Genomic DNA, 19,226 nt, shown 5'->3' on the forward strand with positions numbered 1-19,226 from the left:
TGCAAGGACAAATACTTTTGCATCTCTCTGAGAAAACCCTTAATCTCTAAAACAGGAACTTTCCAAGCACTCTAAACTGATTTTCTTGTGTTTCACATGTTTTGGCTCAGAAATGGCAGTAATATTATATTCCTGAGGTTTTCCTAGAGGATTCCTTCCAGTTTCTTAAACTTTAAATTGACCTCATTTGTGGATACAGACATCAGATTTTTAGCTTTTAGAAGTACGTACCCATCATATTAGTTTCATAACAATTACCAAGGAAAATCCTGGAGAGTATGTCTTTTCAGGAAAAACTGAATTTTGCTTATTTTTACATCACTTTAAAAAATGCACCATTTACATGCTATTTTGTAAGCTATAAAAATAGGGCTGCAGCTAATGATTATTTTGGTAGTCAACTAATCTGATGATTATTTTTTTCGATTAGTCAGCGATTATTTCTGACGTCCTCCATTTCTAAAAATGATAGAAACAGCTGAACTTGAGATTTAAAAGGCTTTGGATGTTTGGATGCTGTTTAAATATGGAGAGTACTGATATATATAGTGAGTAAATGTGAAATAATTTACCCATCTCCCATTGCGCTTCTGTCCCCAGCACTTTGTTTAATGCAATGCCATAACAAATTAATGATTAGTCGACAATGAAATTTGTGATCAGCAAATTTTAATAATCTACATTGTCGATTATATCGACTAATCGTCACAGCCCTACTAATATGTATAAAATCATATACAGTAGGTCTTCAAAATATATAATTGTTCTTCATACAGTGTCTAAGAAAGACCTTAATACCTAAAACAGTAACTTTCCACACACTCTAGACTGATATCTCTTTTGTTTCACATGTTTTGGCTAAATAATCACAGTAACTTTAGCATTCTTTGCTGTTTCCTCCCAGGCCCGCGGTGTGAGCTGGAGATAGATGAGTGTGAGTCCAGTCCTTGCCAGAATGGAGGAGAGTGTAAGGACCTGGAGGCTGGCTACTCCTGCTCCTGTAGTCAGGGCTTCACTGGAGACAGCTGTGAAATTAACATCGATGAGTGCTATAGCGCCCCCTGTCTAAATGGAGGAACGTGTGTGGATGACATCAATGACTTCAGGTAAATGAAGGAGCAGAAATATTGTTAAAGAAGTTATGGATGATATTGTGGCATGTTTACTGTGTAGTTATATCTGTTCAGTTTTGAGATGTGTAGCTGATTATTCCCATAATAAGATTCCATGGAAATTTTAAAGGAAGAATAGAAAGAAGTTTGTTTCCTCCTGGTTGTGTTCAAAGCATTAAGGTACTGCAGTTTAAACACTAAACAATTTAGTCAACAATCCCACAGTAAAAAACAGACACACAGAATTAAACAGCAGAGTGTCATATTTATTTAAAATAAAGTTGAGAGACTAAAGGCTACTATTAATTTATTTGATCTCTTCTGATCTATCTGTTCATAATACTCACAAAACAATACCTATATTACCTTCCTCCCTCAGGTGTGAGTGTGTACAAGGGTACCGGGGGAAGCTGTGCGAGGTGGATGAGGACGAGTGTGAGCCCAATCCATGTGTTAATGGTGCCACATGTGAGGATGGTGTGGGAAGCTACACCTGCCGCTGCCCTCCTGGGTTCAACGGAACCAGGTGTGAGACAGGTATAGACACCAATATAACAGAACAGAGAAAATAGATTTAGCAGAATAGACTGAGAACAGATATATACATAAATTCTGATGTATGTATAAGATATACTATTGCATATTAAAAAATTAAAGTATCATCGAAAAGTTATGTTATTTTAGTAATTCAGTTTAAAATGTGGAACTCCTATATTATATAGATGTATTATGATTTATTGTTTATTATTGATTACAGCCAATGAAAACCCAAAAATCAGTGTCGCAGAAAATTTTAATATTATATAAGACCAATTGGTAGTGTGGGCAGTGTGCTGCTGGAAAAGTCCTGCTGGAAAATGAAATTAGCATCTCTATGAAAGTTGTTAATAAGATGCTGTAAGATTTTTCGGGAAAACAAAACTGCACTGACTTTGGACTTGATATAACACAGTGGATCAACACCAGCAGATGACATGTCTCTCCATTTCATTTTCCAGCAGGACTTGGCACACTGCCCACACTGCCAAAAGTACCAATCGGTCTTATATAATATTTTAATTTTCTGTGACACTAATTTTTTAGGGTTTTCATTGGCTGTAAGTCATAATCATCAATAATAAAATAAATATACGCTTAAAACAGATCAATCTTTGTGTACAGTATACAATATATATAATATATAAGTTTCACATTTTGAACTGAATTACTAAAATAAAGTAACTTTTTAATGATATTCAAATTTTTTGAGATGCACTAGTATAGGTCCAAAAGATTATAAGCACTTTCATACTCAGATCCAGGTAAATTGATGCATCAATCTTAAAACGATTGCCGGTTTATGTTCACACTATCACTTCCTATTCAGTTACCACTATGTATGGTATGTGCATAAAGGACATGTATAAAAAACAGTCTATAGTGGAGAAAAGTATCAGGTGTTTTATTAGAATATTAGGAATGGAATATACTAATAAAGGTAATAACCTTTATTTTAGAATAATGAGGAAAATATTGCACAGTATATTAATAAAATAGTAAAACCTGTTCCAAAATATAATTTCTATGTAGTGCTCCTGTTTTTCCAGAATTAGCTACAGAATTTACAGTCTTCACCTTTCACTTTATAGGTCTATTTGGAGAGCAATGACTGAGCTCACCCGTTACCAGCGTTTTACAGGCTAACTATAGCATTCTTCACTCTAATAGGTCCACAGATTGAAATCTGTTCAGGTCAATTGTTTCTCAAGGATCCAGCAGTGGTGTCTCATCATTTTTGAGAAATGGCTTCATTAAAGATCAGTGAACTGTGCCCACTTTCACCCTCCAAGTTTCACAAGATGATCATTTAACTGCTTGTTGTGTTCCTGAAGTTCACCCTGAAGTGTTTTTTCTGGTTTGTTTTTTCTGGTTTTTAGAAATGTCCTCCTCCTTTGACTTGGAGTTTGAGGTGTCTGGGATTCATAGCTTCGTGATGATGGACGGACTCATGCCTGCACTCACGCAGATCACGTGCACGTTCTGGATGAAGTCATACGACACGTATAACTACGGAACGCCCATCTCCTATGCAGTGGAGGGTGGCAGTGACAATGCCTTTCTTCTCATAGACTACAACGGGTGAGAACTGCTGTTTGGCTACTAAGAGCAGTACTATCATCTTAATTCAAACATACAGGGGTTGGACAATAAAACTTGTGAGAGGTTTCATGGCTAAGTTGGAGCAGCCTGGTGGCCAATCTTCATGTATTGCACATTGCACCAGTAAGAGCAGAGTGTGAAGGTTCAATTAGCAGGGTAAGAGCACAGTTCTGCTCTAAATATTGCAATGCACACAACATTATGGGTGACATACCAGAGTACAAAAAGAGGACAAATTGTTGGTGCACGTCTTGCTGGAGCATCTGTGACCAAGGCAGCAAGTCTTTGTGATGTATCAAGAGCCACGGTATCCAGGGTAATGTCAGCATACCATCAAAAAGGACGAACCACATCCAACAGGATTAATTGTGGATGCAAGAGAAAGCTGAAAGGGATGCCCAAATTACGGCAGAATTCAATGTGCACCTCAACTTTCCTTCTTTCACCAGAACAATAAATTATTGTGGTCTAAAACCAGGTGTTTCAGTTTCATTGTCCAACCCCTGTACTGTTGTGCAGCATTTTAAAATCTTAATAATAACAAATTACTTGGACATAACTTTCATTTTCATAAACATTAAGCAATAGATTATTACTGAATTTATACAGATTAATAGACATTTTACGATTTGTATTTTCAAAACATAGTTGTAGTCCATGGTTATATAGCATATAGTATCATAAACCACATACATGTGCATATATGCAAACTAAACTAAAAATACTTAGGAATTATTTAAATGAATGGGTTCTCCTTGATGAGTAAAATTATTGAGATTGTGTCTGTATTTTGTACATTAATCAATAACTTAATATTCGGGATAGGCCTAAGTATATGCAAATTAAAGAAAAAGAAAGGAAAAGAAAAATAAGATTAAGAAGAAGACTATAATAAACATTTAACTAAGACCACTAGCTAATCTTTAGTTTAAAAGATAGATGAAACAGATTTTGATTTTTATGCTTGATTTCTATGGACTGCAGTAACTCTTAACTTCTGTAAGATTGAAGAGTCTGTCTTTATAATACAATCACAGGAGGCAATTACAGGGATCCAAGTCATTAAAAAGCCAGTAGAACAATATTTTTAGACTGGCTTCAGTTATAATAGATTTGGGATCCCAGAAGGAGGTTTCTGGACATGACCTACATGTGTAGAGATGATAAAAATCAATTAACTAATTCTACAGGAATTATTCCTGCATGTTATTATTGGAATGCACCAGAATGTTCAGTTTTCTCATAGGAATGATGCAACCAGGCTCCAACTCAGAAGTTCAATCTGCGAACTTTTTTCACCGCTTTTAAACTTTTTTCAGTGCTTATGACTTTTTTTTTATTTAATATCACTTTATAACTTTGCCCAGTTTGATACAAATGCTTGATGATTTACAAATGCAAATTGGCTAATTTAGTGCAAAACCTAATATAACATATTTGTATTTGATTATTTTATTTAGATGTGTATAATGTGTGTATATTATCAGTGTATAAACTCCTTCTTCTCTCTCTTCTATTCGTTTAGCTGGGTGCTGTATGTGAATGGAAAGGAGCGAATAACAGACTGTCCTGCTGTGAATGACGGCCAGTGGCACCATATCGGGGTGTCTTGGAGGAGTGAAGACGGGGACTGGAGGGTTTATATTGATGGAAGTCCTTCAGATGGAGGCAAGGGACTGTCTATCGGCTCCAAAATACCAGGTACGTCAATCATAATACAGATCTTTCTGTATGTTTTTCAAATAATTTTATCAAAGTTACAGTAAAGAAGTGAAGAAGATCACATGATAACAGCAGCAGCCTTAACCTAAGAATAGCAGGGTGTGGTGTGAGCAATACAACATTTTCCTTGTTGTGAGCAAACTTTTAGAGCATTTCATAGATAGAATTTCTATACCGGTAATTTGTAATAGAAAATTAACAGCTATATGTTTCATTAGAAAGGAAGCACGTTCAGTCCGGTTTTAGTGAAGAGCAATATATTGATAATATATGGAAATCATAATAACATAGTCTATTAAATTAAGTATAAATATAACTATTCTTAAATTAAGCACTAATGGGCCTTTTTTATCTGTTCCAGCTTATGTAAATGTTTTAAACGTATTAAAACTGATGAATTTGTCTTTCAATCCCTGATGAAAATGTATTTTAATATTAGAATATTGTACTTTTTTTTTGGTCATACTACCCAGCCTACCTAGATTTATTTTGCAATTTAAAATCCATAAATCGCTTAATTGTCAAAATGTTAGAATTTAAAATTATATTTGCGTATTTTTTTATTTATTTTTTGCGTAAAAGAGTTTTTCATATTATTCTAATCAAATTAATCATTTTATTTAGGTTCTATTGTAACGGTATAATTTAATACTATATAGGAATAACATTTTTGAGAAGGCCTTTCACTAAATGTTTTTTAATAAAAAATGTTGTTTGTAAAGAAATAAAAAAAATATGCATCATTCTTATTCAAATGACAAGTTTAACACATTATTGGCGTCCTATTTCATGCTTCATGACTATGTATAAAAATGGCCAAAATAACCAAATAGCAAAATCTTTTTAAATTGATCTTTCAAATGAAATGATATTTAAAGCAGCACTAGGTAGGATTTCCTTGATTTTTTTTATCTTTTTAAAAAAGTAAAATTACAGCTTGAAACTCACTTCAGCGCTCCATTGAGGTGTAATAGGAGAAATAGCGGTGCTCTCGTGTCTGTGCCGGAGCTCCTCTGAGCTCAAACCAGATTCTGTAAGTTTTCCGAGGCAGCCGCGACCAATGCTCGTGAGAACTGCGACCTGCTTTCCGACCTTTAGTTCTAACAGTTTTACAAGGACTACTGGTTCATTCTTTACAAACTAACATACAGACACTCTGGCAGAAGCTGGAAAGAGACCGAATATGTCTATGAAAGCCAGAAAACGAGAAAGAGAAACTAATCTGCCTGAAACATTTATTACATTCTACAACTGTAGGGGGAGCCCACGAGCACAATATCTCAAACCTACCTAGTGGAGCTTTAAGTCTGCTAAAATAAAAACCATATGAAATGTATGACTGTCTTGTGGAATTAGTTATTAAATGTAATTTCCTATGTCAGCTGATATTTAATGTTTTAGTGTAGGTACAGGAAATAGTGACATCTCTAATTTGTATAATATCGGATCCTTGCGACTACAGTTAAAAATAAGCCAAATTGGCTAAACTGGCACATTTACATAAATCTAAATTAAACTTTGCTGTGTGTGTGTGTAGGAGGTGGCGCTCTGGTGCTTGGACAGGATCAGGACCAGAGAGGAGAAGGTTTCAACCCTGTGGAGTCTTTTGTTGGTTCCCTCAGTCAGCTCAATATATGGGATTATGTTCTCTCCCCACAGCAGGTAACATCAGCACACAACAGCCCTCTCATCTGCTTCATGCTCATAAAATGGGTTTTATTTGGCCAGTAATGGTTTATAATGCGGTGATGTGTATTGTGTATATCTGATATCTTCCCTGCAAATGTGTTTTTTAATAAGTGAGACTTTAAATAAGAGATTCAGTCCATCACGAACAAGGTATTAAAGACCATATGGCACTATTGATTGCACTCAGTGATTTAAATGATTTATTGTTCTGCGCTCTTTGTTCCTAGAAGAGATCCCAAAAGAGGAATGTATGATCTCATGAGATTAATGAATGAAATCAGTGCTGTAAATCTTATCTGAAGCTTCTTTAGATCAGTGCTGGCTTGTGTACCATCAACCAGCAGGTTCTAATGTTTTTTTTTCCTTAAAGTGCTCATAAAAAAAAACACCAATCAAACAAACAAATGCAATTTTACTAAAGACTAAAGATTCCACAGAAATCATAAAATAAGCACGGCTCAACAAGCCAGTGTCTTGGTTTGCTTGTTTTGTTGTTGGATGTAAAAATACATAGAATTTAATAAAAAATACATAGAATTTAATTTAAAAAATGGTATTTAAAATTGAAATACATGTTTTTATTTATTGATGTGTGATACAATGCTACTAATCCATGTTACCTCATGGCAAGACAAATTAACTGTGGACAGTATTTTACACTGATTTTATTAAGTTTGTTATAACAATTAACAATTAAATAAACAATTAATGAACAATACACTTGTATGCACTTGAACTGATTAGCAAGCAAAAAACGTATTTTAATTATTCATTTAAAATAAAAAAATATATATTAAATAATTTATTATTAATTTATTTGTTTATCTAAATTTTTTATTTTCTCTTATCAATGAAATTAAGTAAAAATATAAGTATTTATAAAACAAATACTTTTCACTCTTAAAGGTCCTCTGCTCTGAAACAGTTATTGAGATCTTAAACTTGTATTGTTTTTCCCCTGGTTTTGTTTGTTTTCACACATAAAAAAAAATCCAAGTGCACCAAAATGTGTCACAACAAACCACGTGAGAACATTCTCTCTGCTGATTGGTCAGACATGTCTGTGATGGGAGAAAGAAAGTAAATACAAGAAGAAGGTCCTGTGTTCTAGACTAATGCGTATTCATGTGCAGTTTAATACAAGCTTAAATTATATCAACTATCCATGTATCTCAAAGGTCAAGGTCAAAGTTCATTTGGGAGCAGACTGAGATACCACCTCTCAAGAGAGTTATTATGGTTGCATTTATTCACATCCATGTATGTCCATTTACTGTATTTACACCTACCAGACAAAATCTCACAAAGAATGTAATTAATCTAAAATGTATTCTGTCAGCTATACAGTGTGTTTCAGGCTTTAAGGCTCTTATATGTGTCTTTTCTGCTGTTCTCAGATCAGGTCTCTGGCCAGCAGTTGTCCGAGTGATCTACAGAGAGGGAACGTATTTGCCTGGCCTGACTTCCTGCGCGGGGTTACAGGCAGAGTGAAAAGCAGCTCTAACAGCATGTTCTGCGCTGGTGAGATACCCTTACTGCTGCATGCTTATTGATAGTTTACTTTAAGTTTTAAAAGTTCAGAAATCAATATTAGGTGGAATAACCCTGGTTTTTAATCACAGTTTTCATGCATCTTGGCATGTTCTTCTCCACCAGTCTTACACACTGCTTTTGAATAACTTTATGCCACTCCTGGTGCTATAATTCAAGTTCAGCTTGGTTTGATGGCTTGTGATCATCCAGCTTCCTTTAGATTATATTCCAGAGGTTTTCAATTTGGTAAAATCAAAGAAACACACCTTTTTTTAAGTAGTCTCTTATTTATTTTATTTTTTTCTGCACACTTCATACAGTGTGCAGAAGAGTGTCTTTGTAGATGATGTAAATATATTCACACTTTAAAAGTATGAAAAAGAAATAAAATGTAATTTCCCAACCCTTTTTATGGCCTAAAAAAGTGTGTATGACTGTGTTTTTCTGTGTTAGACTGCCCCCTGCTGGAGAATGCTGTCTCAAACCTGCGCTCCTCCAGTCCAGCAGTGAGTCCTGGCTCTCAGGTGAAATTCTCCTGTAATCCCGGATATTACCTTGTCGGGGAGCCAGTGCAGCACTGCCAGAACAGAGGCGCATGGAGTCATGCAGCACCGCAGTGTGAACGTGAGTGTGTGAGCAATTACTCAGGTGCTGAAAAAAAAATAATAATTTAAGACTTTACTGTAAAACTGGGCAATGTTGAAAAAACTTATCTTCAACCTTACTTACAACTTTTATATTAAACATGATGCAAACATAATTTAAAATATTAAAGGTTCTTTACATGTTTCTGACAGAAGCATGTGCCCATTTACTGATATTCCCTCTGGTAGCTTTTATGTGTGAAGATATACAACTCAATTATCCCATTTAAAACAACAGTATTATCGCATTAAAACAGTCATTTGTTTAGTCAAACTAATTAGATTAATCTCCCAGTCCTAGCTGTAACACATTTGTCAAATATATTATAATTCAGTGCCATCAATGTAAGGGGTGTCTCCAAAGTTAGGTGGCCTCTGACCACCAGAGGGCAAACGGTGGTTTTTGTAGGCAATCAGCCTAAATAAGCAACACCTGTGCCCTGACTTTAAAAGAAGGAGAGACACAAACCAACATTAGAGTGAGGGAATAAGTGAATGCATGAATGAATGATGAATAATGAATGGTGAATGGTGAATGAATAGCCATGTGTGTTATGTTCTTACTTCCTGACTTCTCAAGTTTCTTGGGCCTTTCTGTCTATCCTTCTGTGAAGAAATAAAAACAAAACAAAAAGAAACGTTTAATGAGTCTCTGGAAGGAAGGCCTTCCTCTTATATCTGTCCTTGTTTTCTTGGATAAAAAGCCATTCGTTCCTCCATTTTCCCTTTTTCTTTTAAAAGCTAGCTTTTGCAGACAAGCAAAAGTTGATTTCAGGGAGGTTACCCCCCCACCCCCAGCCAAACAAAAAACAAAAAAAACTTGCACACACACCAAAGGATCACAAAACTTTACTTTTATTTTAATTAATTTTACCTTTTTTATTTAAATTTAAAGTATTCAGAGGTGAAATGAGTTTTATATTTTCTCTTTTTGGAAGACCCTGCCTCTGCTTTCCCTGCCTCCGCCATGATCTGCTTTCTTTCACTCACTGAACAAATCCCGTCTGGGAGGGGGGAAAAACACTGCCCGCCCACACTAAAAACTGATTGGCTGTCTCACAGACTCTGCAGAGAACAGGCCAATCAGAACCCTCTCTGTTTTCTCTCTCTCCTTCTCGCACGCGATTACAGAAAAAAAGTCTGTCGCCTGTGTGCGCATTTGTGTGCAGTGCACTCTTGGGGGCGCTCGTTCTGAATTCCGGGAGATTATATGTGACTCGCGGACTCCCGCAGCTTCAGGGAGACTTGGTTTGTCTGCTTTTGCCTGACATCCTTCGTTTGAGAGAAAATGACTTAGCTCTGCTTCTGTCTTGTAGTCCTTCTGGGCTCTACAACATGTATTCAACATGTATTTTCTTTTGTCCAGGAGTGAACTGTGGTGCACCTCCACCTCTGGAGCATGGTCAGTATCATGGAGAGGATTTCTATGCTGGCAGCTCAGTAGAGTACCAGTGTAGGCCTGGCTTCTACCTGCTGGGAGAGAGCAAGATGCACTGTGCCAACAGCGGCAAGTGGGCTGGCAACCCACCGGCTTGCTTGGGTAAGTGTCACTCGGTTAGTGAGAACAGTGCCGTTTATGCAATACATATGATGTAGGAGGAGTGTGTTTTTTGTACTGCTGGCCTGTAAGCGTGTGTATGTGTGTGTGTATTGCAGATGTGGATGAGTGTGCTCTGGGTTCTGATTGTGATGAACACGCCAGCTGCCAGAACACAGATGGCTCTCACATCTGCACCTGTATTTACCCCTACACTGGAGACGGCAGGAACTGCACAGGTAAACTGAGCTACAGTAATTACCAGAACACTTAACACATCCCACTGGACACAATATTACTCTACCTGCTAACGTAAATCTGTAACAGACAGTTTGTTTCTAGAACTGTGTTTTATTTGTCATATTTTGTAATGTCATCTTATTACTAAACCAGGTTGACGTTGGACAACATTTATTTTACTGTTGCAAATAAACTGTAATGAAATTTATGGTCAAAATGGCTCTTATTCATCAAAGTTGCTAATCAGATTAATTCATGCATTTTTTACAATTCAGTTGATGTCTGAGGTGTGGAGATGTTAGCACAAGAATTTACCAACCTAAAAATGACCAATTCAGTATGTATTGACTTGCACCCCCAGATTATTAACCAGTAAATATATGCAAAGTAATAAAAAAGTAGATGAGTTTTCCCTGCATTAAACCAGTGAAGAAAAAAGCCAAATAAATAAAAACAGAAAATAATGAATGCAAAAATTCCCTACTAGGTATGTTTCCTATTGTCAGTTGTTATTTTGTATTTTTATTGTTAAAAGTTAAAGTTTATTAGATAAGATAATATATTAGCTAAAGTTAACCCTTGTGTGGTGTTCGGGTCTGTGGGACCCGTTTTCATTTTTCATCAAATGATACTAAAAAGTTTTTTTTTCTAACTCAAACTCATTGGCATTGGCTCATCTTTTGTGAAAAACACATTTTAAAACACATTTTCGATAAACACACACTGTACGCCCCCCCCCCCCCCCCCCCCCCAACCATTTATATTACATACAGTATTTTTGGCCAAGGGCTTTTAAAAATTTCTTCATTTGTAAAATTGAAACTAAACAAATTTTCTACTCATATCTTGAGTTTAATTCATTTTCTTTTACATTCATTTTATTACAAAATTAAAGAAATGTAACATAAGACAGGTAAAGGGCAAATATTTACCATGTAAGCTGTTTATATCACTTGCTATTTAGGTGAAGCAAGCATGTGTAAAGCATTTTAATGTAAAATTGCTTAATTTTGCTGAATTAAATACAAGTAACAAAGTAAACGAGTAACAAAAATATGAACACCACACAAGGGTTAAGGTAATTAATTGAACTAGAAAAGAAGAAAAAATGGCTAGGGGTAAAGTAGCTACACATAATTAGAGTTACAATAGCTAAAGGTAACTAGAAGGGAGGTTAAGCTATCTAAAATATAATGAGATAATCACAGATTTTTATGTACCAAAAAAAGTCAAATTTATTTACCAAATTAGATAATACATCTGCATAAATGCTTCTTTGCTTTTACTTACATTTATGGCTAATACTATTTCTTTTGTTTCTGTACCTTTGTACTTTATTTCTGCTATTATTGTTATGAGCTTTGTATTGATGTTTTTTGATTTTTTTGTTTTCACCATATTTGCTTGTTATCTTTTTTTATAATAATTTATAATTTTCTTGCTGATTTTATGCTTGTGTGATGTGTGCACATGTTTTGAGTGAAACAAATAAAGACTGTTGTTATTGATATTACTCATGCTGAATACTGGTTCACTTTCACAATGATTGCTGATTGCTACTGTAAAAAAAAAAAAAAGTTTTAATTCTGATTTGATTCAGTGTCCTACAACACTCATGAGCTCCAGTTTGTTCTTGTTTTATGTAACTCTGATGAATAAGGGCCAGTATCTCTGATTTTGATACTGAATCTGAGGGTAAAATGATGCTTTATTTGCTCTTTGTGATCCATATCCAGAGCCAGTGAAGTGTAAAGACCCAGGTCATCCTGACTTTGGTCATCGGGAGGGTACTGTCTTCATCGTGGGTAGTGAGGTAGTCTTCTCTTGCGAGGAAGGGTACGAACTGATTGGCTCATCCCGTCTGTCATGTTCTGAGACAGGCACATGGGAGGGATCGTTTCCTTTTTGCAAAGGTAAACAAATCTGTCAGGTCCCAGACCCAGCTAACATTGAATTTCTCTTAATCTTCATTATTGCTGGAAAGGCCAGTAGATCTACTGTGAGCTTGAGCACTCATGTTATTACACATCAAATCAACTAGAGGGCAGCATTGAGATACTACATAGATACTATACTGAGATCTGCCATGTTATACACAATCCAGTCAGAATATTATGACCACCACCCTGTTTCTACACTCAACTGTATTTTGTATTAATCTCACCTGACCTAGTAGGAGCATTTTTACAGACTGTGGTCCTTTATCTGTTCCTCTGCATACTTTGTTATCCTCCTTTTACCCTGTTCTTCAATGGTCACGACCCCACAGAACATGTATTATTTGTGTAGTGGCTCATTCTTAGCACTGCAGTGACACTGACACAGACACAGCATTGCTGCTGGAGTTTTTAAACACTGTATCCAGTCACTCTCAAGTTCTCTTTATCAGACATTTCTGCCTAGCTGCTCCACCTTACAAATATTTTTAAAACAGAGACAGAAGCTCATCCTCTGCCATGGGGCGGCAAAGGACGGCGGCTTAGTGGTTAGCACACTTATCTTCCATCACTGGGGTCTTGGGTTCAAGTCCCTACCTGGGTGGAGTTTCCATGTTCTCCTCATGTCTCGCAATCCAAAAACATGAAAATCATGTAAATTACCCAGAAATATTGGATGCTCTAAATTGTCCTGGTGTGTGTGGGATTAATTGGATATTTTTAGTCAGCGCTGGGTCAACTTCTCAAGTGCCCGGTTCAGGTCTTCCAGGTGGACGGTTGTTTCTGGTTAAGAGTACGCTGTGCGCAATCGGCTGCCGCTTCCCACTGTTGTGTGTTGTGTGTTGTGTGAGTGCTGAGAGTAAGTGGTTGTGTGTAAAACGTGATTGTAAAGGGACCTTTGGTCTCTAGAAAGGCACTATACAAGTGTAACTTAACACCACACATGTAATAGCTGATCTGTGGTCATTCCGTTTGGTCCTGACCAATGAAGAACTAAACTACAGTCTGTAATTATGAAAATACAAAGTTGTCTATGGTCAGATGTAAAAATGGATAATGAGTACAGAAATAAGGAAGTGGTCAAACTATTCTATATTAGGACTGAGCTGTGTACACTGAAAATAATTTACTTAAAAAAACTTTTGCAACTTTCTGCATTTGCTTTTTTTAAGTACATTTAATTTAATGTAAATTTAAGTAACTTCAACTCGGCTTCAAGACTTATATGTTACATAGAGTAAATAAGTGAACTAAACTTCAGTTAATCCTTTCTTTTATTAAACTGTGTGTGCTGAATCATCCTTTCCTTTAGTAGCCTTTACTTAATTTCGGCATACAGTATTACCTAATTACAATTACTTAATTAATATTACTCAAATCATTTTTGATAGATAATATATTATAATTCCTGAAATTTAAATATTTTTAGTTATAACACACATATAACACTGTCTCAACACATGGACGGCATGTAATACATTATTTTTAGTATACTGAAAACTACATGCCATCCAGTGAGACTTGGTCTGTTTACAAAATAAATCTTTGAGATTATGTAAATATTTTAATGTGTGTTTTTACTAAAATTATATATAATAATATTGTATGAATTAAGTTATTGTAATTAGGTAATATTGTATGCGGAAATTAAGCAAAGTTTACTAAAATAAAGGATTGACTTAAGTTCAGTTCACTTATTTACACTATGTAACATTTATGTCATGAAACCGAGTTGAAGTTACTTAAATCTATCTGAAATTAAATTTACTTAAAAAAAAGCAAATGCAGAAAGTTGCTAAGCTTCTTTTAAATAAATGTTACGCATCATTTTTTTCAGTGTATTGCTGTTAGTATAGAAGCTGATTCTACACTAGTCTCTGAGCTGAAGCTGAATAAAGTTCTTGTTGTTACTGTGCTCATCAACTCACGCCAGGATTGATTTAAAAGTGATGAATCAGCAGATCAGTGTTGATGCCTCCTCTTTGTGTGAACGCTTACCTAAATGCATACAGCGTCAAACAATACCTAGATTAGATGGACTATTCTGAACTGGACGAATAAATCCAAATTGAATACCTCTTGTGTCTGTAGGATTGTTGTGGAGCTTTGTTAACCTTTCAAATCAATCAGCATTCAAATGCTCAACCATAATAGCAACAAAATAGTTATTGATGGTGGCAGGCTGACCTAATGGAGCAATGATCTAATGGACTGTGGCTGTGTAGCTGAAAGCTTTATGTGCTGTATGCTGCTGGAAAGGTTCAGCCTTTTTTTGCACTGTAAACACATTGAGAGATTGGACTTGCTGGAAACGGGCACTGCAGTGCTTGGCAGTGAGCCCACTAATAACTAACTTAGTTACAGGATATAATACTTATAATTTAAGGGAAAATACATTATATGGACAAAAGTTTTCGGACACCTAGTCAATTATTGTGATCATTTTGTTTGAATCACTGTCTCTGCTGTCCAGACAAGACTTTCTACTAGATGTAGCACTAGTATTGCTTTGAGGATTTTTTTTTTTGAGGTTTGCGTTCAGGAACAAGAGCATTAGTAAGAATATCATATCATCACTTCACCTTCATCTTCCACTAACTTCTCGAACTTTTCCTAAATTAAATTGAATCAAATTTATTTTTATATCACTTCTTACAGCTAATGTTTTCACAAAGCAGCTTTAAAGAAAAGTGATCGCAGAACAGAGAATCAGACAAAACATTGAACATACAATACAGAACCCCTAGTAAGCGTGGAGTCCAATCAAGGACTGAGTTCCAATTAAAACAGTTCCACTGCTTTATAGCTTAATGCTGGGGAGCTTTATACCTCACTAGTCCAAGTCTGACATACAGGGACCAAACATGTTTCTTAGAACTGGTGTCCAGAAACATTTGGACACATAATGTTGTTTGGAAAAAAAAGCTTTGGGGGGGAAAATGTAGCTTAAATTTGAATGACAAGCAGTGTACATTACATTAGGTCACATGACAAATTTATGACAAAATTCTTCATAACAAAAATCCTTTAAGACAACCAAATGACCGGTATTTCATTTTTCAACAATTAAATTTTCCAAAAATACACAGAGCTAGTTTTTTCAGAATGTGCAATGTCATTTGGACCTTTATTCCATATGATTAATTTTTTTAATTCAATATTTTAAGTTGTTTCTATGTATAAATATAACGTGAATGGCTTGTTTGGGAACAGTAATGTTTAGATGTGATTGTACACATATTTACAACCAGAGTGATACATTTTTCTTTAATAGAGGGCTTTAAAAATAGTAACTTTAACAGCTTTAATAGCACTGTGGCAGCTCACAACCACATAGCATAGCATAGCATTGCATAACGTAGCATAGTCATAGTACATTTTAACACTGTAACAAAAACAGTTGATAAATAGTTAGATATAGAGTCTTATCTAATAGAAACAGTACTTTCCTTTTAGTGTTTCCTCTCAGCAGAGATTGTTTTATGGTTTGGTAGGGTTAGCGTTTAGCCAGCACATGGCTAAAACCCAACTAGCGCATGCTTAACTTGCTTTTAGATTTCTTACTTGACTGTTGCTCATTGCCTGCATGGTTCTCCCATGGTCGTCACACAAATCATGCCTTTCCCGATTGGTGCTTCATCCAGTCAGCTAGCATTAGCGCTTAGCCTTTTTTAGTATTGCCATTGCTCCGTTACGTTTAGCCTCAAAAGGCTTTCACTGTGTACATTTTGGGATTGTAAATATAGAGCCATAAAGGCAAAGTCGAGACTGTTCCACAACAGCCTTGGAGTTTTGGATAAACTACATGTTTTTGTCTTTTTTTTTGAAGGAGGACAAAACAGGTCATATCTCTTATTACTCATCTGGTCCAAGACATGCACAGTTTTCCATTCTAAAGCCCCTGAATATTGTTTAGATTGACTCCAGAACTCAAAAGCAAAAGCAGCCTCAGTGACACCAGGCATCCATGTTCATAAATATGTACATATATATATATATATATATATATATATATATATATATATATATATATATATATATATATATATATATGTCACTTGTCAGAGAGAGCTTATGCATATGTCATATAACTGTACATTTACATCAAGAATAACCTTCTTTAATAATGTGAATATTTTATGCTTTCAGCCCTGTCTTGTAATCCACCTACTGTCCCAGAACATGGAATCCTGAAGGGGACAAACTTCACATACAGAAGCAAGGTGACTTTCAGGTATCAATGTCAGTGCAAGAAGAAGAGTTAACTAAGAGCCGCATTTTACCTACTGTATCTCAGAAAAACTCCTTTTTTGTTAATAGTGTATGGCTGACTACTCTATGTTATGCACAGTAATTTACTTATTCGGTTTAATCTTATTTAAAAAATATATATGGGTATGTAGATGATATGATATTGATCATATGATCAAAGCTATTTGTTTCAATCATGCATTAGCTGATAAACATATTTGAGTACAACTGTCCTGTTTGGTACATGATAAGGCAGTTTCCCACACCGAGAGTAGGCCTAGTCTTTTTTGTTTTGTTTTTTTCTCTTTTTTTAGGTCTAATTGTGAACTAAACAGCATTTTGAATGGATATTTTTATTTGAAAGTAAAGCATAACCTATGAGGTTTAACCCCTGACTTTAAAAACTGCCCTATAATCATTAAATTGTCTACTATTAGTATTGAAATACACTGACATGACACTGACAGCTAAAATAATTCTAAAGTGTTTTCTTAAGGGATGGCTTTAAAATGTCCAACCTGTATATGTTGTGAGGTGTTACCTTGTGCATGGGGTTGAAGTTTGAGCGAATCCTAATAGTGGGTAATGGATTAATGGAAGGATGGATGGTTTTTAAAGTTGTAAATCACTTACTTTAAATGTACAATCTCATAAAGTCGAAGGCAAAAATTGAACTAGGTTAATGACTGTATAACAACAACAACAATATTTTCCCTCTGCTCCCCCAACAGCTGTGAAAAAGGTTACATCCTTGAAGGAACAATGGAGATCCAGTGTGAATCTAACCTGAAGTGGAGCAGTGAGCCACCTATCTGCCAACCTGTGACCTGTGGAGAGCCCCCTGCTGTGGACCATGCTGAGTTTACCCTCAACAACACAGTCTATCTGTCCACTTTAGCTTATACCTGTGTGGAAGGATACAGGTAAAATTGTCATTGTCATCATTTTTCACTTTCATCAGTTTTGAAAAATGAATAGCAAGAACTGATGAGGATGCGGATTTTAATACCGCTCTGCTGTGAAGATTACAGGGCTCAGGGGAGCTGCAGTGTGAGTCAACTGGAGAATGGACATCGCCTGTCCCTGTTTGTACCAGGGTGGAGTGTGGTGAACCCAGTCCCTTGAAGGATGCAGTGATCAAGGGAGACAACTTCACGCTGGGCAGTCAGGTCCAGTACATCTGCAGAGAGGGGTAATTTATATGTTTTAAAAATGCAAATGTGTAATATCTCATGTAATTAAATGTAATTATTGTCATACTTACTGTATACTGATCCAGATCTCTGGTTCAGTAGTAGATATGGGAGGTGCATAGGTACATACATAATAAGTACAACAGACAATAAATACAATACATGCAAGTATGTGCATGTGAGATTAAGGCATAGCAGTACTAAAATAACAGTAATCTGTAGTAAATAAAACAGTAATTGGACCATTGTACATATAAAAGAAAAAGTTTAGTATTACCAGGTATAATATGTAAAAGAAAACCTTGCATCATATAAGTATGTAACTAAGTGGAAGTATATGACTATAGCAGGTTAATGTACTAGTGTAGGAACCTGGTAAACAGCTATGCTGCTCATGTTCATAAATAAATAGTAATTGCTTAAGCAGAAATAGAAACAAAACAAAGAGTATCTTTAATAAATAATAGTTACTAAGAATAATTCTATTCTGTTCTCATTATATGCAGATTCACACTTCTTGGTACTGAAACTCAGGAGTGCCTGCCGAGTGGAGAATGGAGTCGCAATTCCGCCCAGTGTGTCCCTCGCCAGTGTGGCTCCCCGCCCCACGTTGACCACGCCCTTTCGGATGCCGGACACCAACTGTTTGGTGACACGGCTATCTACTTTTGTGACGATGGATACACCATTGGCAACAACAGCAAGTTGTTCTGCAATGCAGAGGGCGTCTGGGCACCCCCCGATGGCTACAGTATGCCACACTGCATTGCCAACTTCTGCCAGCGCCCACCAGAACTACCCCATGCTATTCTGGACTCCATCAACAAGCCCAAATATGCGAGTAACACAGAGGTCAACTACAAATGCGAGGAAGGCTTTGTGCTCAACACCACAGCCACCTTGAAATGCTTATTGGGAGGAGACTGGTCACCTTCTCCCTTGGATATTGGATGCATGCCTGTCAGATGCTCCAAGCCGGAAAGCATTGAGCGGGGTTACGTCAGCGGAAACAACTACAGCTTCGGAGCTGTGGTTGCATATAGCTGTGATAAGGGCTACTACATCAGAGGCGAGAAGAGGAGGACCTGCAAAGCTAATGGAGAATGGGGTGGGGTTTTACCAGCTTGCCAACCTATAGCTTGCTCTAGTCCTCCTCGTTTGATAAATGGCTTCATCCAGGTGATTATTCCTGTTTTTATTAATTTTTTTTGTATTGAGGTACATATTTA

General features: G+C 36.1%; 1 protein-coding gene across 4 annotated transcripts in view; it reads left to right on the forward strand.

Annotated features, from left to right (window-relative positions):
• Nucleotides 1–19,226, forward strand: part of svep1 (sushi, von Willebrand factor type A, EGF and pentraxin domain containing 1) — a 159,931-nt gene that overhangs the window by 103,921 nt on the left and 36,784 nt on the right. For all 4 annotated transcript variants that reach the window (XM_022678487.2, XM_022678486.2, XM_022678485.2 and 1 more), the window contains exons 24-37: nucleotides 905–1,106; nucleotides 1,492–1,649; nucleotides 3,029–3,230; nucleotides 4,777–4,952; nucleotides 6,511–6,635; nucleotides 8,060–8,183; nucleotides 8,649–8,819; nucleotides 10,206–10,379; nucleotides 10,496–10,615; nucleotides 12,353–12,529; nucleotides 16,703–16,787; nucleotides 17,536–17,727; nucleotides 17,829–17,996; nucleotides 18,504–19,176. In XM_022678487.2, the coding sequence (XP_022534208.2) occupies nucleotides 905–1,106; nucleotides 1,492–1,649; nucleotides 3,029–3,230; nucleotides 4,777–4,952; nucleotides 6,511–6,635; nucleotides 8,060–8,183; nucleotides 8,649–8,819; nucleotides 10,206–10,379; nucleotides 10,496–10,615; nucleotides 12,353–12,529; nucleotides 16,703–16,787; nucleotides 17,536–17,727; nucleotides 17,829–17,996; nucleotides 18,504–19,176 (2,747 nt within the window). The remainder of the gene's footprint in view (nucleotides 1–904; nucleotides 1,107–1,491; nucleotides 1,650–3,028; nucleotides 3,231–4,776; nucleotides 4,953–6,510; nucleotides 6,636–8,059; nucleotides 8,184–8,648; nucleotides 8,820–10,205; nucleotides 10,380–10,495; nucleotides 10,616–12,352; nucleotides 12,530–16,702; nucleotides 16,788–17,535; nucleotides 17,728–17,828; nucleotides 17,997–18,503; nucleotides 19,177–19,226) is intronic.

The sequence above is a fragment of the Astyanax mexicanus genome, chromosome 8 (genome assembly GCF_023375975.1).
Source record: "Astyanax mexicanus isolate ESR-SI-001 chromosome 8, AstMex3_surface, whole genome shotgun sequence".
Classification (NCBI taxonomy): Eukaryota; Metazoa; Chordata; class Actinopteri; order Characiformes; family Acestrorhamphidae; genus Astyanax; species Astyanax mexicanus.